Source organism: Calonectris borealis, chromosome 9 (assembly GCF_964195595.1).
Source record: "Calonectris borealis chromosome 9, bCalBor7.hap1.2, whole genome shotgun sequence".
In the NCBI taxonomy this organism is placed as follows: domain Eukaryota; kingdom Metazoa; phylum Chordata; class Aves; order Procellariiformes; family Procellariidae; genus Calonectris; species Calonectris borealis.
In genome coordinates this window covers 29771100-29797468 of record NC_134320.1, presented here as the reverse complement: position 1 = coordinate 29797468, position 26369 = coordinate 29771100, and the positions used below count along the sequence as shown (strand labels likewise).

Here is a 26369-nt window from a genome sequence, read left to right as displayed (position 1 = left end):
TGTTTGTCCTTATTTCTGCGGCTGCCAGGCGAGTGCAGCTTATGGTGAGGGGATCTCTCCGAGCCCCTCGTTTTCCTTGTGTGTTCCTTGTCTTCAGTCCTGGAGAACATTAAATGTTAGCAAGCACTGGCCAGGCATGGATGTTCAAGGCGCTGTGTGATCCTCCTCTCTTTAAATGAGGAAAATATATAACAACCTGTTAATCCATCTGTTAGGAAGCTGATGTTTGAAGCTATATCATTCACATCCCTGTATCTTTTAAATCAGGAAGGTTGTCAAGCGTAGAGTTACATGATTCCTTTATATAAGGGTTTTGAGCCTACTTTCTATGCAGTTACAAAAGTAAGGCTTGTTTGCACGTTGTGCCCACGTGGACTCTCTCTGTCACATTTCCCAGCGTTGGGTGCAGCGGGAGAAAACTGGAAGAAATTTCACCCACGCTGAGGTGGGGGAAGGTAACTGCAAGCTTCCTGCGGCATGAGACGGTGCTGGGGGAGCAGGAGCCCGTCCCTCTCCCAGGAGGAGCACCCTTGCTGCGCGAAGCAGCCCGAGAGCCGGGTCAGGCTGCCGGCGGGAGGGGGTCGAGCCCCACAGCCCCCGGTGGAGCGAGGCACAGGCAGAGCCCCGGCGGCGGTTCCTCCTCCCGGTCCGGCAGCGACGCTGTCTCCCGCGGGCAGATCTCCAGAGGCGTGTTCAGGAGACGGCTGCACTGGAGAATGTTTTGGGGTGGATTACTTGCATGAGGGATGTGGCTCTCCCGGGCATCCCTCTGTATAAGTGTGCTGTTAAAGGCACCAAAAGTTTGAGATTTAATTTTGAGTTTGAGTTTTGATTTCTTCAGTGTGTGTTTATGTGCCTGTACGTGCCAGACAGATGTGCATGGGTGGAAATTCTGCAGTTGATGTGTGATAGAAAACTGATGGGAAACCCTGGTTTTAGCATGATTTTGTATCATTTATGTGATGGTAGACAGGGAAAAAAAAAACCAAAAACCACTTGCAAACAGTTGATTTTCTTTCAGCTTATCTTCAGTTGTGAGAGAAGCATTCAAAATCAACGTCAGAGGCACGGTAATGAGCAGATAGTACAAATTAGTCCTGAGACAGTTTTCCTCTCTTTCTGTGCACGGCTGTCACAGTTACTGTTTTGGTACTGAGGTATGTCTTTGAGGAGCAATCTTTGAGTGGTGTCTTTGCCATCCTTTAATCACGTAGCCAAGAAGTTTTTTTCATGTACAAACATGTACAAATTAGCAAGTTTAGTATTTTCTCTTACTGCTTTTCATGACTTTCATTGACAGATTGAAATTTTTTATCCCATTGTAATGTCTGCATTGTGAATGAAAAATATGAGTGATCTTGGCACAGGGTAGTTAGGAATTCTGAGCAGAAACAGCTGTTTCTGATGAAGAAAAAACTGATTCGTATATTTATTTCAGCACATAAGGAGGTAGGATGTGTTCAGTGCGGCCTGTCTCACTGAGCCTGTCGGAGAGAGGGGGATCCGCTCTGCTTGGCAGACAGCGCTGAGTGAACTGCAGGGTAGAGAACCACGTCCTGGGGATCAACGTCGTCGGCAGCCAGCAGCGCACTACTGTCAGAGAGCGAGTAGCTCCTTAGCCTGCCCTGTCGCCTTCCGTCAATTATCAATATTCAGTTTTAATTGTTTGAACAGTGTTTTACAGATATGCAGTGCCCTGAGGTGATGATTATTAGATGTGAAGATGTTCTCATAAAAATAATAAAAGACTTATTTATTGGGGTGAGATGGGAGAATATGTGTGAGGGTGTTGGCAGACAGGAACTAGCCCTTCCCTCCTGTCCCTCTGTGTTAAGTTAGCAAATACAAGGGGTGCTCCCTCATTACATCTGCTGGTTGTGACTGTGTGGCCTTGTTAGGTAGATTAAAGTGGCATCTGCCCCCTCTTTGCTGAGTTGTTTTTGTTGTTTTTTTACAATAATTTTTTGAGATGACATCCTGCAAAATTAAACTCCGTGAGGGTCTTATTGCTGATTTCTGCACAGCCAGGATCTTTTTATATGTTGAGGCAGTTGTGGAGGGAGCTTTCTCTCCTGAAATAGTGTTTGGAGGAAGGATTTCCGTTTGCAAGGTTTAGCTCTTTTCCTGAAAAATTGCTATGCTCTATCAGTGGCCGAGAAAATGGTCCATTTTGAAGCCATACACCACAATATTAGCATAAATAACCCATTCCACAGTAACTGTAGCGTTGTCATTTGTCCAGTGTAATGTTGAGATGGCTTCTGGGTAGAGAGCTGTGCGGTATCGCTGAAGGCTGGGGCAGGTTTTGAGGTGATGCATAGATTAAAATGTGATACGTTTATGGGCTTTTTTGAAGCACTTTGTGCCACTCTACCTGGGTGCTATCTCAAGGTTTTGAACAGCAGAACAGCGTCTCCTAACAAAGGGATGACTGGGAGCTCACCAGGCTGAAATGCATGAGCACGACACTTCTCTGTGCAAATGTGTGTGTTTGTCTCTTGGCAGCTTGCGATGCACGCTTGCTTTTCCCAGGGGCACCACGCCTTTGCAAGAGATTCCAGGTCCAGCTGAATAACCTGGCTCTCCAAACCCAGCTTCTTGTTCCTGCAGTGCAATGGAGGGAGTCACGAGTAAGTCAGGAGGGTGAGCTGCAGCTGGGGAGTGGGTCGCCGTCGAACGGGAACCTTGCGTAGCTCTGAGTTACCCATAACTTTCACTGCAAGAATTTTAGGGAAGTTTCTCCTGGCGGTAGGTGGACAAAGCAAGAGCTGGTACTTAGTGTGACTACAAGACTTCTGGGTGTCTGAGGAGCTGGCTAGGTTTGTCTGAGGCACGATGTGCTGGGAAAGGTGTGAAAGACTTAACTTACCCAGTGCAGAAAAAAAAATTGGCCCCATACTTTTCCACCCCAGTTCAAAGCGAAACAAAAGCTAGAAATTTAGTGTCACTTTTTCAAAAGTGTGTTGGTAAGCATACTTTCCCCTGGGTGCCTTATGTAGATTTTTGTTGTTCTGATATCAGTAATGTGGTGGAGCGAGGAAACAATTTTACAATATAAATAATTTTTTCAAAGCTTGCAAAGTAATTAAAAAGTTATACAAATATATATTGTGGAAGTGTTTTCATCTCTGTATGCCACTGTGCTTTCACAGCCGCAATTATTTAGATTTATGTAGGCAAATACCAAGCCATGCCATGTAAGGAACTAAATGTTTTTGCCATAAATGACAAAAAATCTCCCACAAAGCAACAGATTCCCTTCCCCTGCAGACTATTTCCCTTGCTTGGAGGGAGGAACCTGCAAAGTCTCAGTTTGACAAGAGTCAGGGAGCTCTGAAAGAACCATGTAAATAATCTTTTAAGTATTTTCTTTAAAAAACACAACCAGAATGCAGCTTTCTCCTGTAGTCCCTAAGGGCTGGTTCGGGCTGAGGGACCCCCAGCCCCTGCTGTCAGATGAACATCCAGGCTCCCCCGGGTGTCGGGCGCTGGCTGCTTTGTGGGTTTGGGGTGGGACTGCTCTTCAGGCAAGCGGGAAATAAATGGAGGTAGATACGTTCCACAAAGGTGTGTTTAAACTCAGCAGGCAGTTTAAAGAGCTGCCAGGTCCTTTAGTTTAAATATAATCCTGTGTGATGGTAGAATACTGCTGCTGTAGATCGGTAGTCTCAGACCAAGAGAAGTTACCCACAACCTTGGAGGATGTTCAAAGACCATATATTTAAAAATCTTTCACCCTGAGAGATTATCTGTTAGGACTGAAATGAAACACAGTGGTAGAAAGGTGAAGCACATGTTATTTCTGTTCCTATATTTTCTTTGTTAAGTAAAATGAAAGCGTCTGGCTTCCAGAACCATTGCCTGAAAGGTTTTGTGGGTATTTTATGCACTAGTGTGTTTTCCCTGTACAATGATAAAATCAATCAAAAAAAAAAAGAAGGCTGCACTGAAAAATAGAGTTAAAAAAGAGATTATGTTTATATACAGAAGGTTGGTGGCTTTCAGCTATTACCTTTGTACAGAGAGAAATGCTTTATCATCTTGCCAAAAGCATAGGAAAACCAACAAATCATTCCTTCTGGATTTAAATATACCCCAGAGTTTCTAGACAGCTGTACATGTGTGTTTTCAAACGGCTCCTTGAGTGTTCTTACCTCCTTCTGCAACAACAGAAAGGGAGTTACTAAAATCTCAGTCAGTTTGGTGTGAACACTTTTGGTGTTATTTCAGAAAAGTCCTGAGGAATATGGTACAGTGTAACTGTGCTATTTAGTTTATAGAAGGATTCTCTTTAAACACTTGATTATATTGAGCATCACATTTTATAGTACTCTGACATTTGGTGCCTAAGGATGACAAGTAATCGTGTTTAATTCTTAATTTTATAGAATGTTTCCCTTAAGAAATCCTATTTTATATATAGAGGATATATGTATATATATAAAAATATAAATTTAATCTATATAAATCTACTGTATATAGTATATATCTATATAAATCTATCTATATAAATTTTCCAAGGGTTTTTCAGCCTTGTGCAGATCTTTGAGGATTTGATCTGTATTTTTTTTTTTTTTAATCTCCTCCCCCCCCTTCCCCCCCAGTTGTTGGAATAGCATCCTTCCTTAAGCTGCATATTGCCTTCAGCGTTCTGCTTTGTGAGCTGGTAAAGACAGGAGAGAGCTTCCCCTCAGGGTCTCAGTCCTCTTTTGTGGGCTGGTGGAGGCCAAGTCAGAGACTTGTGCTGAACTTCATCGTATTGCTTCTGAGGGGTCTGCTCCAGCCGAAGTGGAGCTGTCAGTTGTTCCCAGGCCCTTCAGGCTGGTTTGTTGACCATCATGTGTGTCGTGCCTGGCTTCGTGAGAAACAGCAGCAAATCGGTTTGATTATTGGGTCTATTGGATAATCCGTTCAGAGAACCATGGCCTGGAGCTCCAGACTGTGTTGTTCCAGTTATTCCTCTCTCTTTTTTTGAGATCCAGATAGGTCGTATCACACCATAATGCAATCATATCATCAGCTGAAACAGCACGTAGTAAATATATTGGCAACATGCAATAATGTTTTTATACAGAGAAACACCACTTGGTATCTTATGCTGAAACCTTTTTTTCTGTTTTATTGCTGGTTCTCATCTGTTCAGTTTCTTTGAGACTTGAATTCTTGAATAACTTTCTGAAACGTGCATATTTTAGACCTGAACCTACACTATGTTTATACTTTCCCGAAGTGTGTTTGATCTTCTGGATTTAGAAATTTCAACCTCACTTGAAGTTTTCAGCTTGAGATGCAGTTTTTGATACAGCTTTTCTTTAAAGGGTAGGCAGAGGAAAAAATAAATAATGGGATCAAGGCACACATTTGCAGCAGACAGTACAAGAGTAAACTCCTTTGCGTAGAACAGAGTTGTTTTTGACTGGCAGTTGAATTGTGCGCTAGTTTGACTTAGAGTATATGGTATTCTGCAGAGGTGATAGGGTACAAAGCAAATGACAAATACAAACATGATACTGAATATATTACGGCTGGTTTTTCTCTTGGTCACGTCTGAGTTCCTTCTGAATTTTTTATAAGAGCTATATACTTTTTTTGATATAGAAGTGTAAAAAATGATTAGCAGAAGAAAAACAACCCAGAATATCCCCGTGCAAATATAACTTGATGCCTCGTGCCACTGTCTGCCAAGCTCACTTTTAAGACCTATGCATTTTCTGGAATAATTTTCTTTAGTGATTTCATTAGTTAAAATCATATTTGGAAATGATATAAGCATTAACAATAACCATATGATTATAGAGACCACCTTACTGTAATTAACCGTGTGAACAAAGGAGGTGAATAAAGGCTTTACAATTTTGTAGTATCTGTCAAAACCTATGAGGCCAAAAAATGTTATCCCGATATACATGTTTGTATAAAAAACAACAGCAGAGTATCTGCACACAAACGTGTTGAGCTGTGGAGGTGCAATTTCTGAATCGGCAAGAATTTTGAAAGGAAATGTCAAGCTCATTAGGAGATCGGCAACAACGATGTTTTTGAGATAGACAATAAAACTCTTTTTGCTAGAAACATACAGAAAGATCCATGCGGCCACACCGTTCAGCAAGAGTCCCACTATGAAAATTAAACAGTAGACCAGGGGAATGACCGTCTTAGTTATTACTGTGCTGTGACTGCAGTTGTTTCCCAAGGAGTTTGTGCTGGAGTTGAACATCTTACAATATCTTTGTTCCTATAAGCAGAGAAAGATTATCTCAGTAAGATAAACTGGTGCTATGCTTTCCGTTAATTAGTATAAGATTTCTACTCTTATTACTTCAAAATAAACTTGGCATACTTCTCAGAAATCACCACATTATCATTTCCAGCAGGAATGCATAGTAAGTATTTTCCAAGTGGTGCCATCTCACTTCTTGATGATGTTCAAGGGCATACTGCTGTTTTGAACAGAGAATCCATTTGCTTCTCTGTTTGACTTTAATCCGTTGTCTTCAAGCCCTGTGCTGCCCCTTTTCTGTGGGTATGAGCCTACGCGCTGCCGACTAGGAGGGGGACTGAGCCACAGTGATTTTGTGACTCTAAATACATCTCATTAACCCTTAAGGACCAGTATGTATTTTTAGCACTGGTTTACCAGGAAGCATGTGAGGGGTATGAATATTCCTTGTACAAGTGTTCTGTTTTGTATACAGGCATAGAAAACACTCTTCTGTTAGTCAGGCGTGGAAATATCTAGTGTATGCCAATATTTTCTAATGTTCACTTGAAGGAAAGCCTTATGTGCAGCTAGCACAGTTTGCTTTAAACTTTTACTTTTAGTAGCACAACATACAGGAGTATGTCTGTGTGTTAGCATAACGTAGAAGCTAGAGCTGTCCTCTCAAGTCATTCAGATTTAAATTTTAGAGGATCTCGAAGAAGAAATCACATCTGCTGTCTGCTTTTCTTTGACAGAATGTTTACGGGGGTGGAAGGGCAGAACAGATACAGATACAATGCTGCTGTATTTGGCAAATGAAAACCTAGGCAACTGGAAAACACATGCCATGGAGCTGGGAAAAAAAACCACCCCGTCTTTTAGAAAATAAAGAATTTCCTTATTGCCACAATTCAGAGTTGGTAGCTGATGCCTCCGTGTAGCGGATTGGAACCTGAATGCAACATTGCAATAACTAGAAATGGAAATTTTCTTTTAAATAGCTAAAATTGTTTCCTTTGATATGTTGTTGTCTGTATCTCTTTTGCAGAGAGGCAAAGGCTGGCCAGCTTAGGTGCTGTTCTGGAACTTGCATGGATAAGTGGAGCAGTGGAGCAGGTGTTACCCGTGTTCACAGCCGAAGCCTGCAGTTAATCTCTTCCTGGTAGTTCTCCCATAAGAAGACCTGCCATCCTATCTTTATGTTTAAGCTCCACTCATCACGGCGTTTGCTTTTGTTTGGTTGGGTTTTTAAAGGAGAAAGATGGTGTGGAGAGCTGGTGTTATTACTACCATGTGAATAGGTTAGGATTAGGAGGTGATAATGGGTAAGGTTTGGAGTGATACTGCTAAAACTACAAGGATCTCCACTTTTCTCTCTGTATCCTTCAACCATCCACTCAGACGATTGGAAAGCACCAATAATGATTGACATTTTTATTTAAGATGGTAACACTGTATTTGAAAACTGTTCTCTTCCTGCTGCCAAAGTCCAAGCTAGACTCTGTAAATCTTTCAATATCAATAGCTCGTCCTTACCTTTCTTGATTTGACTTCTGTGGTGCTTTTTCTTAAGGGTCTAGAGCGCCTTCCATTCGCAGGCACAGGGCCTCTTCTCTTGCTGGGAGACCTATGCAAGAGACAGGAAAATACAGTTGTTAGAGCTGTGTATCATAGCACAGGACAACGTAATTCTGCGGTGCTGAGGGGTTCCCACAGTGCAACGCCTGTTTAGACTGTCTAATGATCAGTTCTGCAGACAATTCTTCAGATCTTTCAGCAGGATTTCAAAATTGGTTAAGGACAGAGTCACAGGGCAGTCATGTTCAACCTAGAGCCCATCACTGCATGGGTGAGGCTAGAGGCTTTTGTGTCCCCCCTGCCATGCATCACGTCATTTGTGTTCATGATCCATTTCACCTGCTCTTTTTGTCACCTAGTCACACACTCAGCTCTTTCTGGGAGGCCTTATCCCTACTGCTCTGAATAATTCAGCATTGATAGCGAATGCTGTCACCTCGCTAGCCTGTTCCCTCCATCAGTCGAGGGTCCCAGTGTGGATCCTCTAGGAGTTGTGGCCATGTGGTACCACGAGGTCTAACTCCTGTGCTCTGGTAAAGAATCGGTCTAGCTGAGTGGCCTTCATGCAGCTGCTTGGTGCTTCTGGATCCTCATAACCGCAGCCACCGCGATGGCTGCAGTCCTCTGCTGATTCGTGGATTGCAGAGGTGGGTTGCATGTAGCTGGCAGAAGGCATGCTTCCACTTTATAGAGGAGCTGCCCTTTCATGCTTGTTCTGGTTGCATTCTTGTTTAAGCTGCCTTTAAACCTTCATAATGAGAACATCCTCTTCTCTCGTGAGACGTGAGAACTTGCAGTGGCTCCACCAGGTGATATGCGGCTTGAAATGAGCATAGATGTTCACCCCCTCATTCCACGTTGGGGTTCATCTGGAAACTGTGAATACTCCTCATTTGACATTAATTGGTGGGTCAATTTAAGACCTTTTTTCCTAAATGCTACTTGAAGTGATGACTAAGCTTAAGGATTCTTTTTTTTTTTTCCTTTTCCCCAATTCTTAAAACATTGCTGGTTCTTTTGCTGCTGCATAACTGCTGCTATTTGCTGGCATGTGTTGGAGGGTTTGTATTAGCACCCAGCAATTTGTGATTTGTATGTGAGAATAGCCTTTCATACTTGAACAGCATTTCATGTTCAAATGCTTGGTCCAGCATAAAATATATTTATTCTATGTAAATAATATCAACTAGTTGTGCCAAACCAGCAAACTTGGTTCACCAAATTAACAAGATTGATTTAGTAAAATATATGAAAGTTTTGAACTTTCTCAGTTTGCAAATCATGTTGTCTTGGCAAAATACACAAAAGGAAAGTTGCATAAACTATTAAAAATGCTTAATTCTTTCTGTATTCAAACTCTTATGCTATCATTTGTAACCCTTCATTAAGGCACTTTTTCTTGACTTCTGTAACTTGGCTGTCAAATTTCCAAGTTCATGGCTGCTTTACTGACCATAAGAATAATATTTAAAAGTTGTTTTTTTTTTTTTTTTTTTACCCTGAATATAATGAAGGTTCTGTAGTACTGAGTGCACATTTTACCTATTTATGGAAATCAATGCAGCTGCTTGATAAATATGCAATGCAATTACTGGGTCAGGAATTGTGGACAGTGGTCACTGTCCCCAGAAGTCTTTTTTGAACTGCAAAATGGAGTTTATCAAGGAAGAAGATCACACCAAATATTATCTCTGATGTTATGAGAAATCTAGAGAAAGAGGAAGCGCAATAGACAAAACACAGCAATTGTGAATTGTGCCGAGTTGTGCTGAAAGAAGAATCTTTTTTTGAGACTTTCTTTCTAATGTGGTAGGAATATCGGTAGTGGTCTGAACTTGCAGTCCCGGCCACGCTGGTGTGATCCAGTTGGAAAGCAGCCCCCAGTTTGGACGAGTGTCCCTGCCACCGCGGTGCGAGCTGCCTGCCCGCTCTCCGGAGCTCCTGCTCTGAGCAAAGTGCGCGGGCGGCCGCTGGCTGGAAACCGTCAGGGCAGGCTGCTGTGGGTCTCCTTGGGGGGCTTAAAGGGGTGGAGGTGTTCACTTGTTCGTTAGGAGCCGGACCAGCGGAGGGAAGTAAAAGAAGGGCCTGCTAGCTGTGATTTGCAGGCAGTGGGATCTCCGTCCTCCGGGCTGCTCTCCGAAGGGGCTCAGCTGGGCCTTCTGGGGGTCAGGGCTGGCAGGGGCAGGCAGGGGCTGTCCAAGGGAAAGCTGTCTCCTCGGTCGCCTGGGCGTTCCTCGGCCGGTGCGTGCTCAGGGCTGCTCTGCTCCCTTTCTGCATCTCCACAAAGGTGCCCGACCTGGCAGCCGGTGGGGTAGGTGCCAGGGTGGAGACGTTCAGGGTCCGTGTCGTAATTGCTCTTCTCCTTTGGAAGGCATTTTTTGCAGTGACTGTGGAGATATGTTGGTATGTTTAACTTACTGCAAGTTTGCCAAGAGGTTAAGATTTCGTTATTTTTCTGTTCTTATTATAACATTTGTCATAGGGCAATGTCTGGATTTTAATACTTCGGAGAATAAAAGTATGCAAAATAAACTACATACTGTTTCAGCCTTTTAAAATGGCATATTGGGTGGTAGTTGTTTGACATACACGCATAGAACGTAGTGGAGGAAAATGGGATGAATAGTCAAATTAGGATGATAGAAAAAATAAAATAGCTTCCCGTTGCAGGAAGTAGTAAGCAAGTAACTGTGAGATAGCATCGTACATGGTGGCGCTCAGTGCATGCTTCCTCTGGCGTGGCTCAGAGAAAAGGGGGATTGATAAGTGGCAGTAACTTCTAGCGGGTGTCGGTTCCTTGCTGCTGTACCTTCCAGCTCTTGCTTTCAAGACCACTCACGTCTTGTGTGAGAAGACAGAGGACTGCATGAGCCATGTTCCTACTCGGGCTGCTCATCGGGGTGCCGCTGAGAGTAGCGTCCTCTGTGGAAGTGCCTGAGAAGGGCCGTGTGTCCCGTGAAGGTCCCTGCTGCGACTCATGGTCCCCATGAGTAGCAGTGGCTCCTGCTGACCCAGGCGAGCCTGGGTGACGCTGCAGCTATGTCCTGTCTGCAGCTACGGTTAGTAAGGGGAAGAACAGAAGTGTAAACAACTCTTTACATCTTAACAGTACTTTTCACTTCTGATCCAAAAAGGCAAAATGCAGGATATTCTAGTGCAGAGGTAGCAATTGGTGATGGAGGGAGGTATTTTTTCATGCTATGGTATTTTATTTACAAACTCCTGACTTCCCAAACATGTGATGAATCAAACAAAAAGCTGGACTCAGACCTCTTCTGACTCACAACGCTGTCCTTTGGGGCTTTCTTAAGATCGCATGCCAGTCCTGATGCTGCTGTCAGGCCTTGTGAGCTGTCTGCCTTGTGTACTCTCTTTTTCCTCCTGTGTGCATCTCATCCTCAAGCCCTACAGAGTCGCCCCTTCTGCCAGTGTCCCCACTTAGCATCACTAATGCCTGTGCAGGGACTGCAGCCCTTCGAATGGCCTGGTAGGCGGGGACCCCATGTCACCTAGTGGGGTGGCAGCATCCTGACCACCATTGCATCCGTCTGCAGCCCTTTGCTTTGCCCTGGGCAGCAGCGGGTACTAGCCTGGATTGTCTTTTCTTCCTCGTCTCTTAACTGAAGGGAGCAGTTGACTTGCTCAGTTTGGAAGAAATTGGCTATGTTATCTAACCTTTAAAGTGTTATTTTCACAAAAAACATGGAATAACGCTGTGACATCTTTTGTGACATTGCTTTGTTGGGGCGATACTTGGTCCTGGCTGCCTGTATTCTTTTGGTTGGTTGTATAATTCTTGGGGTGGGGGCAGGGGGTGTGTGAAGATTTGAACTTTTTTGTATAACACAGCCAATATTTATAGATCCTTATGAATTAATGATTGTATCTGTGTTTCTCATTCCTTATATTTGCAAAAACAATTCCGAAGCTTGTAAGTTCAGTGCATTACAAACATTTCCTGCCAGTGGTTGGGCTGACAGGAGTCCCATTAACACCTTTCAGAAGTATGCAGTATTGCAGTAGAAAGTCTTCACTTTTTTACGATTGTGAATGAATTCTCATTTCCAGTTGGTTACAAAACATCTGTTTCTAAAACTGATGCAGATCTGAGTACTGCACTTTTGTTCTGCTTGCTCCCCTCCTTCCTTCCTCTCCTCCCCATCTGCTCACCCTTTAAAAAAAGAAAAAAATGTTGCAAGCTGACATTTTCAGGTAATCCAGTGATGAGAAAAATAAACATTTTTATCCCCAGGTTAGATCAAAGGAACGTAGTGTCCTGCACTGCCCTGGCAGGAGGCAGGGGTGCGGGTCAGTTAGGTGCGTGAGGGGGCGTGGGGAGGCACAGAGCCCCGCCAGCCCCACGCCTTCCAGCTGGACTCGCCTCTGCTCGGCCGCGTGTCTGGCTGCACCGACAGCCTTGCTGTCGTGGTTTAACCGGCAGGCAGCCAAACACCACACAGCCGCTCGCTCACTCCCCCCGTCCCAGTGAGATGGGGGAGAGAACCGGAAGAAAGGTAAAATTTGTGATTGAGATAAAGACAGTTTAACAGAACAGAAAAGGAAGGGAAATAATAATAATAATGATGATGATGGAATATACAAAACGAGTGATACACAATGCAATTGCTCACCACTGCCGACTGATGCCCAGCCAGTCCCCGAGCAGCGATTGCTCCTCCCCGGCCAACCCCCCAGTTTATATACTGAGCACAACGTCCTATGGTATGGAATACCCCTTTGGCCAGTTGGGTCAGCCGTCCTGGCTGTGCCCCCTCCCAGCTTCTTGTGCACCTGGCAGAGCAGGGGAAGGTGAAAAGTCCTGGACTATGTAAACACTACTTAGCAACAACGAAAACATCAGTGTGCTATCAGCATTCTTCTTGTGCTAAATCCAAAAGCACTGTACCAGCTACTAGGAAGAAAATTAACTCTATCCCAGCCGAAACCAGGACACACGTGCTTAGCGTCTCGCCCTCCCGTGCATTGCTTCTGCCAAGTTCACAAACAAAGCTGAAGTAAAAGACTTGCTGCTGTTAATGTGGCAGGAGAAGGTGGCCATGTAAAATGGCACCGGTTAGTGCAGACAGCGTTTAGCATTGACAGCATTTTATAACCGATTTTCCTGACCAAAGTTATTACAGGCAGTTAGATCATATGTGATGTTTTCTTGGTGTATATGATTAATTTCTGGTGTTCTGAAGGAAGAAGTGAGTAAGGAGAGCCAACAGGTATAAAGAGCAGCCGTAGATAAGATTGTTTATTTCTTGTTAAAATAGCAGGCTCTTTGAAGGGCAGGATAAGCTTGTTTGGTTGCAGCGTGAGGACGCCTCAAGGGTAGAATTTTATTTCTGTCTTGCAGAACCCACCAGTAATTGTTTCATTTTTCCTTATTGTCCAGGAGTCCCTGTGCTACTTTTGAAATCTGGAATTTAACACCCTAATTTTCCTGATAAGTTAAATTTTTTTATTCTGTTTTTATTTCTGATTTTTAGGCAAGGGTCTAAATTACTCTAAAACCACAACCTTTTAGCATTAAAAGATTAGAGCCTACGAAGTACCTTTGTAAACCCTGATATTCACTGGGCAATGCTTTGAGCTGTTTGCATGTAGGATCATTTTCAGATCTAATCTAAATATTCAGTTTTTTTAATTAAGCCTCAAAAAACCCCCACTGAGGTGCTTCCTATCTCCCATCAGTTACAGATCTGAATTAGGGAGTAGTGGATGTAAGAGGAAAAGTTAGGACCAGTGTATTAGGAATGGTCAGTTTATGATTTGATATTAGAGAATTAAACAGACCAGCTTTTGGAAGCAACTGTCCTATCAAATTTGGAATTTGATAAAAATTCTAGTATGAGTATGTCAATAAAACATTTTAATGATTAGTACTTTTATTGTCCTAAAACTGTGTATTTAAAAGAAGTAAAATGTGGCTCAAATAAAGATATTGGTTTTTTTAATTATTCTATTTTAATAGTAACATTTGTAATTTAAATATTTGATTTTTAATTCTATTTTCTGATCGTTTAAACTATGAGTTTTATGTAGTTACGTTTCCTCAGTCACAAATTAAAACAAAAGTAGTTGCTTAAGAAAAATATCTTTTGCTGAGATACACAGTACAGAGCAATCCTTACCTGTACATCAGCAGTCTTTGGTGGCGTAGCTGGAGGCTGTTCATGTCTCAGACTAATAGGTGTGGAAGTTTGTCTGCCTTGGTCTTCTGTATTTATTTAGAGTTATGACTGCTCGTTTGTGTTCTAATTAATGTTTGTAGTTTGCATAACGTGTGCATGATTTCCTGTTCACCTTATTAGTCAATTAAAAAAAACCCTATAGTGGTAGTTATTTAAAAATTAAAAGAGAATGTTTGAGAGCATTGGTAACGTACAGAAACATGTAATGAAAAGGCAGAGTCTTTCACCTGGAAAGAAGTATAAAATTGCACGTGTGGTCGCTCTTCAGCTATGAAACAGATTTACAGAATAAGCCCTTTACAACTGCCTTACAAAACACCATAAAAACTGTGTAAGCTGCAGCAGATTCTGTTACTTACTGGCTGGAGCGCAGTCTTCGGTCTGCTCTGCTTTACCCATTGGCGGCTGGATAGGCTCTAGTTCTTTAAGCAAATACTTTGCCGTATTATCTTCATTATCTGCTTCGGTAGTGGTAGTGGTTCAGAGCGTGCTGTGTCTCCGCAAGCAGAAAGTTGAAGAGCTGGTGAGTCGTGCCTTGCCACTTGGCCAAATGTGGTCGAGATTTCAAGTGCTGCAGATGGTCAGTGCTATTTTCGTGTGCTTACACGTACTTCCGTGAATATCGGCGTTGAACTAGTTTCAAGAAAGACACATTTGTGCAGTTGGCAAAGCAGTAAGCGATCTTAAGTTAAGGGCTGGTGTTTTCTTTTCTTAAACTGTTCCCAGGCCTAGCTGCGACCTTTTCTGTAAACCTTACTGCTCTGATAGCTTCTGCTTTTGTTAATGGGAGTGTTCTGGACTGGAGCGCACGGGGTTACGTTGTGGTTGCTCAGGGCGTGCTTAAAGGATGAGAGATGTATTCTTGGGATAGGTGGTGAATCTTTGGTGTATGGCTTTTTTCTTTTTCTTCTTTTTTTCTTTCTCTTTTCTTTTAACCTTAATGACCTGTCTGTCTTCCTCCCTTCCTGTTCTTCCCATATGTTTACTGGGAGGCTTTGAAATCAAGCACAAAATTACTGGAAATGTATGGTAATGGAAAAGCTAATATCTTTTCTATGAATCTGGGAAAGTAGTATATTCTGAGAGAGATCCGAGGTTTGGGGAGAGAAATTGAGGCTGTATATTCTTTAAAAAAAAGTGAAATATGTAAGTTGCATACATTAGTGTTAATAAACATTTAGAACATGACTTGAGCTCCGCTTTACAGTGCGTAACCTAAACTCTCCGTTAAATACAGAGTTTCCTCATGGACTTTCCTTCTGTGAATGTTTATCATCTTACAAGAAGGGGCCCAAAGGCATGGACAAATGAATGTACCTTCTGCTAATGCATTGCTGCTGTGTATGCATCCTTTACTCAGAGCCAGTGCGTGTTAACCTGAACCTGTAGTCCCTTCCTTCCCCCAAATTTCATTGAATCTTTCTCAGTGAAATAAGGGGGTATCTTCAGAGCCAAAATTGTCTTTACATTATTGGAGTACTCTTGCCCCTCTCTTATTTCTGAGACTCCCAGATCACAATGGTCAATTATTCATTGCTCTTGGGTGATGAGTTTGGATGTTCGTTTCGTTGACAGTTTTTAACCTGCCTTATATTCCATTTCTGCGGCAGTGTGAGCATGCAGCCTTTCTGAGAATCTGAACGCGAGCTCTTCGGGTCTGGTAGGCAGGTGCTGTGATATCAAAGTTTGGTTTCAGTTGCTTTCTTCGGTGTCAGAGGTAGGGGCACGCTCTGGTCCCCTCTCAGCTGCCTGGCACCGGGCTCCTTCCTCTTTGGGCAGTCTCCTCGAGCTGGGGCAGCTCCTGCGGGGATCCTGCCCCTAACAGCCTGCTTCGCTGGCACCGCTTCTGTGGGCCCTGTCGCACTACGTCTTCCCCGTGGGCTGGTGGGCTGTAGCTTTAGGATTCACGTCCCACGGACTTTGTGTGTCACACCTCATACCATCAGGCTTCAGTTTCAAGCAAATTGAAGGAAATCTGTCTGCCCTAAAGAGTCATAGCTCTTCACATGCCTCGGGAGAAGAGAGGGTTAAACTTGTAGCTTAGGAAGAGGTGGTGAGTGCCAGAGGTTGCAAGTTTTAACCCTCATTGTGAGGGACGATCGCCCAGTGTCCTGGGAGGGCTTAGAGGAGCACTTGCATGTCCCTTTACTCTTTTCTCCCGGCTCTGCACCACCTCACAAGCGTAACCCTTCCAGCACACCTGCCCAGTGTGACATGCCCCGCTTCGATCCCAGAGCCAGCTGGTCCCCTGCGTGTGTGTGCACACACGTGTGCATCTCCAGCATCCTCGTGCGCCTGCACCCCACTCGGGCCCTTTCCTCTCTCTTGGAGGAGGCTCGATGGAGAGCATCCTCCTGCTCTGCTCCGGTGCCTGGCACCGCAGGCACGGGCTGGGAGCAGCCGGGAGGAGCTGTGTTGCTTTGAGCACTTTGCCAGAAGTCGGGGGGGGTTTTGCCGGGGGTGGCGGGGGGCCGTTGAACTGCTGTTGCTGGGACGTGTTCCCTTACCGAGGCTCAATGCGTCAGTGAGGGTTTCAGGCAAGGCTGGGTTCCTGGAGGAGCCTGCTCCTTCTCCTGTTCGTCATGGGGTATTATTTTAACTGAAGCACGTTTCAGAAAAATATGGATTCTGTTTCCGTTCTCATTCTCGTTCTGAATGTGGAAATCGGCTAGAGAGGAATCACGCCTGTGAGCTGGGAGCCCAGTTTCACACGGTGAGACATGAGTTGGTGGCCACACAAGCTATTTCTTCTTTACAGCTGGTCTGCGGTCCTGTGGCGGCAGACCTGGGCTTTGCGCAGGCTTGGAGGTAGCCCCGGCTGTCAGCTGTGCGATGGGAACGCGGCTCCGCAGGGAAGCGCTGCCGTCCCCAGCCTGTGCTCAGGCGGGCGTCCCGCTCCGCTCCCGCTGGGGCGCGGTGCCACCATCTCCTCGAGAGGCTGCGCTGCCAGAAGCCGGTGTCGAGGGCTGCCCTGGTGCATCTCCTGGCCGCTCCGAGCCACGAGGCTGTTGCCCTGGGAAGCCCCGCTGGAGCCGGCTGCTCTGGGCTGGGCTGCAAAGCGAGGAGGCTTGTCCAAGGGCAAGCCTGCGCCGTTTGCCTCTCCTCTGGCTGACCTTCTGCAGCCGGGGGAGGATCAGGCAGGGCGATGCACAAGGCTTTTCAGGTGCTCCCCAGAAGGCACACAGTCAGCCAAACTTTTAATCTCTTTCCATCCACCCTATTGTTGTTTTTCGAAGCAAGGACGAGAGGAATGGGTCAGATAAGGCTTTGGCTGATCACAAGTGCTTTAAAAACCTCTGGCCCTCTGAGACGGTGTTTGTAATTCATTCTAAAGAAACCCTTTCTTTGTTGTGTTTTTTTTGTTGTTGTTGTTTTTCCTCTCTCCAGAAACAGCAGCAGAAGCCTCAATATCCCTTTTGGGACCAAGGTCAGCTTTCAGAGTGTGACCCACAACAAACTTTTTCCAATAGCTTCCTCATCTAAGCCTAAAATTAAAATAAGCAATGTTCCATTTGTGTCCAGATGAAATCCTTGCAGAAGAGGAAGAAAAGTGCAGTCTGCCAAGACAAGTGAATTTGAAAGAGAAACATAGAACAAAAGATAAGAGGAACTTCTTGTCAAAGCAAAATTGTCCACCAACCTCAATTAAATGTCTCCCTCCTAAGGGCAATTCTCACTTTATGTGCAGCACCCCAAACTTGCTGTTGAAGGAGGCCATCATTCAAAGACCTAGCAAAAGGGAAAATTTGAGCAGTGAGAAAATAGTTTAAACATTCAAAAGTTATTCCCATTGTTTCAAGCAGTTGAGTATTTAGCAAAGAGCTGAATAACCTTTTTTGCTGATTCATCAGAAAATCAGGACTTGAGCCTGCAGGCAACAATTTGGATTGGACTACCAACCTTTGTGCAACAGAAATAGTCTTTCCTACGGGCTAATACAGCAAACTTGTCACTGAAGGACTGGGCTCCGGTAGAGTAAAATGCCACGCAACAAAACTAAGATTCTTGTTTGAAGACTGAGCGCCTCAAAGCAAGCTGGCAGTGAAGTCCAGAGCACAGCCCAGGCTGGTAGCCAGCTTCTCCAGGTTTCTTTCAGCTTTAATTACCAATGCAGAATGAGTAGCTTTTTTCTACTTTCTTCTCCACACCCTTCCGCCTGGCTGTTTTCCAAAGGCACCAGCACACAGGCTGCTTTCCCCAGTCTCCTGTGAACTGCAGTAACAGAAGCAGGGCTTTTACCCTCTCTTTCTGCTTGAAAAGAAGGTGAGGAGGTGGTTACAAAGCAGATCTAAGCAGACATCAGGATTTCCAAGGGAGACTGCGAGTCTTTTATCACAACAGACTTATTGCAAAGGGGTCGAAGGTGTTACGCTGCGGCAGTCCCTGCTGCTGCAGTTATGCATGCTGCAGGGGCCTTTTGTTTTGTAGGCAAAGTGGGGAGGAAACACTGTTGTTAAGTATGTTATTTCTACCCCCAAATTTTTTATTTTCCCGTCTCCCCAAAGTGGCCGAAAACCACCTATGTGCTTTCCATCGGTAGCACAGGTGACTGCGCACCATGTTGGACCTGAAGGTAGTGATGTGGTGTGGAAGCGGGACTCCTGCCAGAAGAATTGCTTTTCTGGAGGTGGCTCTTACACTTCAGCGCGGCCAGGGCTCATCAATGTTACTTGTGTATGTGTGAGAACGGAAGAGACTTCTCTTCTGCCACATCTGCATTACCAGTGTTAGAGCATCTCGGGCTTACTGCAGGTGTGCTCAGTTCACACCAGGAGCTGTAGATACGCAGAGCCGTGCCCTGCTCCTGGGTACAGAAAGCTTGAGCTAGATCTAGCTCTTCTGTACAGTGCAGAGCAATTTCTCTTTTATGTTTTTCTGAAGCATAATGTTCCTTCCTGGTTAGCTGATTTACAGTCCAATCATAGGCCTCCATCCCTGAATGACTCAGTAATTTGTTCTTTTTAGATCTATAAAGTAGACCTCTCCTAGCTAACTAAGGTGGATGTGAGCACAGGCAAGTGATCTGGAGTGCTTACGCTGACCTTGCAGTACTCCTGCCTCGGGGAAGGCAGGGCTCAGACCTGACCGTCCCGTCCCACCGCAGTTGAGCTCCCTGGTTCTGCGGAGCAGGAACTGTGCTTCTCCTCTGCATGGTCCCGTCCTGGGATTGGTTTTCTGCGCAGTCTCACTGCTCTGGTTAGAGGGAGAAATGCATCATGCTTACGTCTTCATCTGAGTATGAAAGAGAGAAGATCTCAGTTTTCTCTGGGATGTCATTGGTGAGTAAGGTAATAACCAAATGACGGTTAGGAAACAGACACATTTGAGCTCTGTACATAGTTATGTATTGTCATTCCTTTTCGATGGAAACCGCTACAGAAACTTTCAGTCATGGGATTCTGTTGTCCTTTTATTATAAATAAGAACAGTAAACTTCCTCCATGTTTTGCCTGCAGATTTCCTTTTTTAGAGTCATAAAATCCACAGACCCAGACTCTGTGCTCTGCAGTGTCTTAATTGGAAAGTCCATGAAATTAGCTGTTGGCACTCAGAGCTGTTGCGCGTGAAATACCTTGCGCCGCCAGGGGATTCGCCTGTTAGGTTTACACTTTAATTGGAAATGTCCAATTTCCTGGAAATGTCACATCTGGCAATCATCTCAGCAGTGCAGTGTCATCTTCCCCGCCATCTGCCCTAACACGCTGATTAACTGATCCTGTAAGCCTCTGAGTCTGCACAGAATTGAAATGACCAGTGCTGGGGGGGGTGCGTCTTACTCTTCTGAGAAAGGTGGAGAAACCTCCTGACTTTTATGCGTGGTAGACTGTTAGTCTCTGGCCTTGCGGCAGGTGGGAGCGTAGGTACACGTGAACTCCCTGCAGTCATATCAAGACCAGGCTCTGGGACTGCGAGGCTGTAAATGGCAACTGCTTAAAAACTTTGCCAATTCTGCGTGTACTAAAGCAGTAGGTCTTACGCAGTTGTCATCTCCAGTTATGAATGTTGTCATCAGTCATTCATTTGTCAGTGGGACAGAACTTGTGTTTTAGATACTTTTGGCTTTTAATGAAAGCATGTGGACAGAGTGTGACCATAGTGCACACCGATGCCAGCAGGCAGGGCTGAACCAGAGAGTTGATCTCCAGTATGAGGCAGATTGTGGGACAGTTTTGATTGCATGCTTGTTGCATGTTTGGGTTTTGATTGCATGTTTGTTATTACCTATTTGAAAGGCTCGATTTGAATTGAGAGTCTGACTTGAAAAATTCCAGCTTGCGTAAAAGGGGTTCTCAGTGCTTTCTAACACTCAGTTCCTTTCCTGCGGTCTCATATCACATCATGAGTTGCTCTTGTGCAGCCTAGAAATGAGGCTTTGATGTTGTAAAGTAGATATATTACTTAGTTTGGATCATAGTTGTTTGGATATCCTTTCCATCCCTCCCCTTGCTGCTGTGCCTTCCGCTCCCCAACCCCCCGCCAAGAAAAAGCAGAGAATGCTTTGAAACAGAAAGTGGAGCATCTTGTTCTTGTCAACCCTGATAAGATTAAAAGAAAGCTGTCTTGTGTAATGTGGGTATGGCAAAACTGGCTGTTACTTCTCAGCTGGTTGTAAAGATATATCGAACAACACGTGCATTGCAAATTGCTGCTGCCTGTCCTTATTTTTTCAATTTTGCGTAATGGAGTTCTGGAAGTAAGCACTTCTGGGTTTGATGTTGGGTGAGTGAATGTTTAACACACTGTAGTTTCGTACTGACTTCATTTCTCTGAAGAAAACAATGCTAGCACCATATTTATGACTACTGTAGAATATTACGTAAATCATTTATACTGAGTAACTCAGAAAAACGATGTAAGCAGATGGATGCTGCAGTTGATTTCCACCAGTTGCATTAATGGGGGTCCAGGTTTGCTTTAGGAAGGCTGTTTGGCATCTTAGTGACAGAGTGAAGACCAGAGCCCGGTACTCCAAGGAACATGGCACGCCTGTTCTCTGCACGGGCAGGCTTCATGTTAATCCCTAGTCGGGGTTCCTAGTCCCATGATTTTCCAGAGCAATACACACTGAAACTTCATGAGGTGTTTTTAGAACAATTTTTGTTTGGCTTTACTAATGTAATGTAATTGCATCCCCAGAATGAGAGTTTGGAAAAGTTGTTAAACACAGCCTGGCTTTGAACGGAATCTTAAATTCATTCTTTCAAGAGGGGAAATTTCTTTAGGTTGAAGTCAAAAGTTGCCATTTAGTTCTTGCAAAGTCAAGGGTTGTTTTCTGTGCTAGGCAAAATATTTCTGGGCAGTTGAACCCGAAGTATTTTAAAATAAATTGAGTGGGATCTTTGGATGGGCAGTGTGACCCTGCTGCTCAGGCTTGCAGTTTAATGCTGTAACTCACTAACTTTATTGCCCAGAAGGAAATAAAGGTAACCGTGTTTGCCTTTAATAGTGAGTGAAGAACATAATTTTGTATGTGTGTTTAATGTATTGAGGTAAAGGAGGAAAAGCTTAAAAACAACCCTCAAAATGCACCTTTTCATGTCAATTGTTCAAAATCGTTCCAGTAGCTTTAAGTAGCCATCCTGTCTTCAGTCTGGTTAGTGACATCTCCTTTTTCCCTCTCACTTCAGTTTTATCTGTCGTATTACTTTTCCATTTTGTTTATTGTTTGGGGCTTCTGATGACTATCTTTGTACTGGAAACACAATACAAATTAAACAAAATACTTCACATATTACCAAGTTTGTTACTTAATTTGAACGGAGTGTTTCCACTGTATAGTTCTAGCAGACTATTGGCAGTGGAGTTTATCAAAAGACTGTGTGTGTGAGGAGTTTTATATAGATGTAGTGGTAAAACAGACATATATCTTTAATATGCTCGCACACTCTTTTTGTCCAAAATCTCGTTTCTTGATTATTTAAAACTTGATCATATTGTGATAGGAACATAAAATTGCTGAACTAACTCAAACCAATATACTAATTAACTCGGAAATCAGTTTTTATGGTGGTCAGGAGTCATTGCTTAGGAAGAAAATAATAAAAAGGAAAGCAGGTAGAGTGGTGCCCATGCTGGTGGTGCTCTCGCTGTAAAGCACTCGCTGGTTTATAGACATCCAGAGCTCCAGGCTGTGCATGGAACCGGGATGTTTTATTGCCCTGATATATCCAGGACCTTGTTTACGTACATATTTTTTGCAAAGCTTTTTACCTTCTTCAACAGGAAAGGGGAAGACACAAAATGAAACATGTAAGCCCCTGTGAACAATCCAGTGCTAATATGTATACCTTAAAAATGGCTTATATGAAAGTAGTTACCAAGACAGTTGGGGGTAGAATTTTAATTTAAAGCCATACACAATGCAGCTGTAAGCCCAAGTTAAGAGAATGCTCTTTCCCATTTAGCTGAGCCTAGGGAAGGACATGCCTGGTGTGCTGGAGCAGCTGCTTCTCTCCCGCGGATCAGGCTGGAGGGCTGTGCCAGCAGTGGTCCTTGATGCTGCTCCCGGGCAGAGAAGCCGCAGCGAGCTCTGGCCGCCGCAGAGTTTTTGAGCAATAGAAGCAGAACACCACTTGCTGGGGAACCAGAAGATCTGGAGATCTGAAGATCACAAGTAGCCAGTGTATATTGAAAAGGAAGTCAACTCTAAGCAGGCAAAGTCATCTCAAACACCAGCTGAAGTGCTAAAATGTGTGGATGCTATGTGGTTTCTCTCTGAAAAGTTGTGCGGGTCTCATGATGCAATGGACAGTTCAAGCTTCGTAGCCATTGGCATGAAATTGTTTTAAAAATGGTAATATGCTGAAATACGGTAACAGGATCCAAGGGTGAGCAACTTTTTGAATGACTTTTTCATACTTTATATTTTGAAATTATGTCATTTTAGGATTACCTAATGGCATGGCTGTACTTTTTGGTTTGAAATGTCATTCTTGGTTAAAACTTGTTAAAATCATTAAACTAGAACATATGTCAGTCACAATGCTGCCTCCAGTAAAAGATTGAAGTGTGCAGCTCTCCATGAGTATGTGAAGTCCCAAAAGAAGGAGAAATGCAATGTTTTCAAGTAAGCTGCTGTTCTGTAATGGATTAAACATTGCAGCACAGATAATTTTTTGCGTGCTTCAGAGAGAAGTAAGCAGTTGTCCGGGGCAGAGGATTAAGAGCTTAGAGGGCGGGTAGGACGTCTCAGCTCTGTGTACGGTTTCTCCCCGTTGGAATGACTCTAGACAGCAGGGCAAACTGAAGGGTCGCTTTGTTATGCAAACATGGATATTTTTCCAAAATGCCAGCCAAATTTAATATTTAAGGATCTAAAGATACAGCTGCTATTTCCAAAGGGTTAGAAAACAAGCAGTGAACATGATTGCCAGAAGACCCCCGCTGTATATCATATACTTTTGGTGGCTTAAGAACCAAGTGAGAATGTTTTTTACCTTTAGCCATACAAGTCTTTTTCTTCCCCCAAAATCCAAAATTCATTTCTGTTGGTCTAGGTGTCATTTTATTAAGAAAATCATTTGAACTTTTTGTCTGATCTCAGTGCCTATGAAAGGAAACCTTTTTTATGGTCCTGCTGATGGACTGCTGTATCAGGACTGGAGAATACAGATTCATAGACAGAGATGGGAGAAAACTGATGGCATATCAGAGCATATCTGGTGACTGAAAGGGCTGGTGGGGTGGTGGTGGTTTGCTTCTTCATGTGTCTGATGACAGAAGTGCAAGTTGGGCTGGCAGCTCTGAAGCCTTTGATAACAGGAACGTGGCTGACAGGTTCGGACTTGTTTTTTTCTAAATGAAGGATCTTACGCCACCAAATCATTGCCATATATAAGCAATATCTCTGACTATTAACCTTCTTATAGGTTTGTGCCCCATTATTAAAACCTTCTAATGAAGTAGTCAGTGCTTCCAACCCTACTAAATGTGAAAACTCAGAGATTATATTATATCTGTGGCCGAGCTCTGTGAATTGATAAAAGCCGGATGAACAAGATAAATATTTTTATAGAATAATACCACTAGAAGGCATGCTAATTACAAAAGTATTGCAGGACTTCTGGATTTTGTTTTTTACCCTATCAAAGCTGCCGGCAAAAAACTTTCTGCCTAGTTTTGTTTTGCTGACTGGTAGATGTCTGTGCGTCAGAATAGCCTTCAGAGGCCTTACAAGGATCTGTCTGAAACTTAGTCATCAGGTCTTTGGCCGTATTCAGATAGCACCACTGTCGCTCACAACGCAAGCGTTTTGCCTGACAGGGTGGCACAGGGTCGGGGGAAGAGCTGAGGAATGGGGCTGACGCACATTTGAATAAGCCCAATCACGGTTGCGCTGGTTACGCAATTATGATTGCTTAATTCATGAGATTCTGGTGTGCGTCAATACAAAGATACATTTTTAGAACTTTTGGGGTTCTAGCTTCCTTTTTAAGATGCCTAGGAAGCTGGTGGAAAGCCACAGTAAAAGTTATTGCTAGAGAAACCTCGAAAGTAAAGGGCATAATATACGTAGTGACAAAAAGCTTGCAGAGGGAACAGTCTGGAGCTGTCTCTAAGTACACGTTCAAATAACATTCCTTCCACAATAACCGTGGCATGGAGAGTTCTGGCTGGGTTACTCAATCACAATATAATGCAAAGCTTCTTAAATGAAAAAAAATCACAAATGTTCATGAATTGTGTGCTCCTTGCATTCTTGGGTCTGATCTGCTGTCGTGCCTCCACCTGGAAAACCATTTTTCACATATAGCATCCTGTAAAAAAATGGGAGTCTCAAACTGCACAACCAAAATGTACCTATGTTTCTGTCCTGATCTGGTTCTCTGAAATGACAGCGATAGATCAGGGCCTGAGACTTTTCCTACGAACTTTCTTGTACCTTTTTCTTTCAAGAAGAACTTTTAAGGACCAAAATTCCATGTCAAATCCAGACAAATTAAATATAGTTATCTGGTATTTGGGGACTAGGATGTTGTTTTATAATTCATTTGTAGCCCTGGGAAAATATTTCACAAACAGTGTCTTCAAAGAACTGTTGTATATGTAAGTGCGTGCGTAAACCAGTGATAAAGAACTATCGCAGATACATCCTGCCAAGTTAAAGTAAACTTATTTTGGGGGTGATTTTACAGTGAAGTGTTGTATGCATCTGAGTCGTCAGGCTTCAGAGCAGAGACTTGTCCTGGCTGGCCAGTGTGCTGAGAGGGCATGGCTGCGTCTTCCCTTCCCGGCGCGGGAGTTCATAGGGATGCCCCACTGATCCCTTATGGGACCGCGCCTGCCAGAAACTACTGGTTACTTTATCTCTTTGGTCCCCTGGAAAGGGTGTCTTCAGGCCATTCTTTGAAGGGCATTGCCCCGGGTGCAGTTGCTTTGGGTAATAGATTTTTCGGTATAAAATTCTTACTAGGGAACAGCAGTACTGTTTCTCCTAGGAGGAAATCCTATGCAAATGCAGCCTTTAGTTAAAAAATATGTGGGAAGTGAGAAAGTGTAGTATGTGTGCACGCGCATCCTGCAAGGAGAGTATGCAGCATGCTAGAAGAGATATAGGTGGCCATCTGGTCATGTTTTCAGCCATCGCTGAGCTTCACCACTTGGTGTGCAGGCTCCACTGTTGTGCGAAGGGAGAATCCTGAATCCTGTACGTCTGGTCTGCGGTCTCCTCACCTGTCCTTTGTGTCCCTGGTTAGGGACAAACAGGGATGTTTTCACTGAAGTAGCTCGTGGGGCTTTGCTGGAGTTGGGTAGGAAGTCCGCCATCCACCTGGAGAGGGGTTACGATTCTGAGAGGGGTTCAAGCTTTCTTGCTCTGCATATATATGATGAATCCTATAGAGTGTGTGTCTGTGTACATACGTTATGTATAGAAATACTCTGCTATACTGTATATTTAAAATATTGTCTAGTAGTCAGGATATTTGAATTTAATCTTAGGAGGTGTGTGCTTGTTCTGTGATCTGCTTCTGATAGGAGTTAGCTCAGCGAAGCGCGTGGGGGACAGAGTCAGCTGTCAGTTGTTTACGGTAGGGAGGAGCTGGAGCACTGCTGAGAATGGAAGAACCTGGATGAAACTGGGCATCAGGGAGCCTGGTGGAAACACCACACCTGGTTGTGGTTGGGGCGCCTTAAGTCGCAGACTCATGAGCATCAGTTCCAACGGTGCAAGTGGTGATAGTTTCTGAGCAGTAGTAGGCAACGAAGATGGGAAGAGTCATCTTCATCTGTAGCACAGTTATTCTGCAAATAGCCTGTCCACTAGTAATGGGCTTGACTGTAGTTCCGTCTAGTAAGGGTTGTAATCGTTCAGTTTGACTGCAGAGTCTGGCATCTATCTCCAGGCAGATATAAAACCTGTTGTAATGGGTCTGCATGCTTTCTTGCGAGAC

General features: G+C 44.0%; 2 protein-coding genes across 2 annotated transcripts in view; one reads left to right on the top strand and one right to left on the bottom strand.

Moving 5' to 3' along the window:
• MED12L (mediator complex subunit 12L) overlaps positions 1 to 26369 on the top strand; it is a 155067-nt gene that overhangs the window by 45151 nt on the left and 83547 nt on the right. The window lies entirely within an intron of this gene.
• Positions 5204 to 6217, bottom strand: P2RY14 (purinergic receptor P2Y14). The gene has a single exon (XM_075157561.1). It carries the CDS (start codon positions 6215 to 6217, stop codon positions 5204 to 5206), a length of 1014 nt encoding a protein of 337 aa, XP_075013662.1.

Bases quoted from the DNA above. Each gene is read 5' to 3' on its own strand.
- P2RY14 (XM_075157561.1), bottom strand. From the start codon at position 6,217: ATGTTCAACTCCAGCACAAACTCCTTGGGAAACAACTGCAGTCACAGC.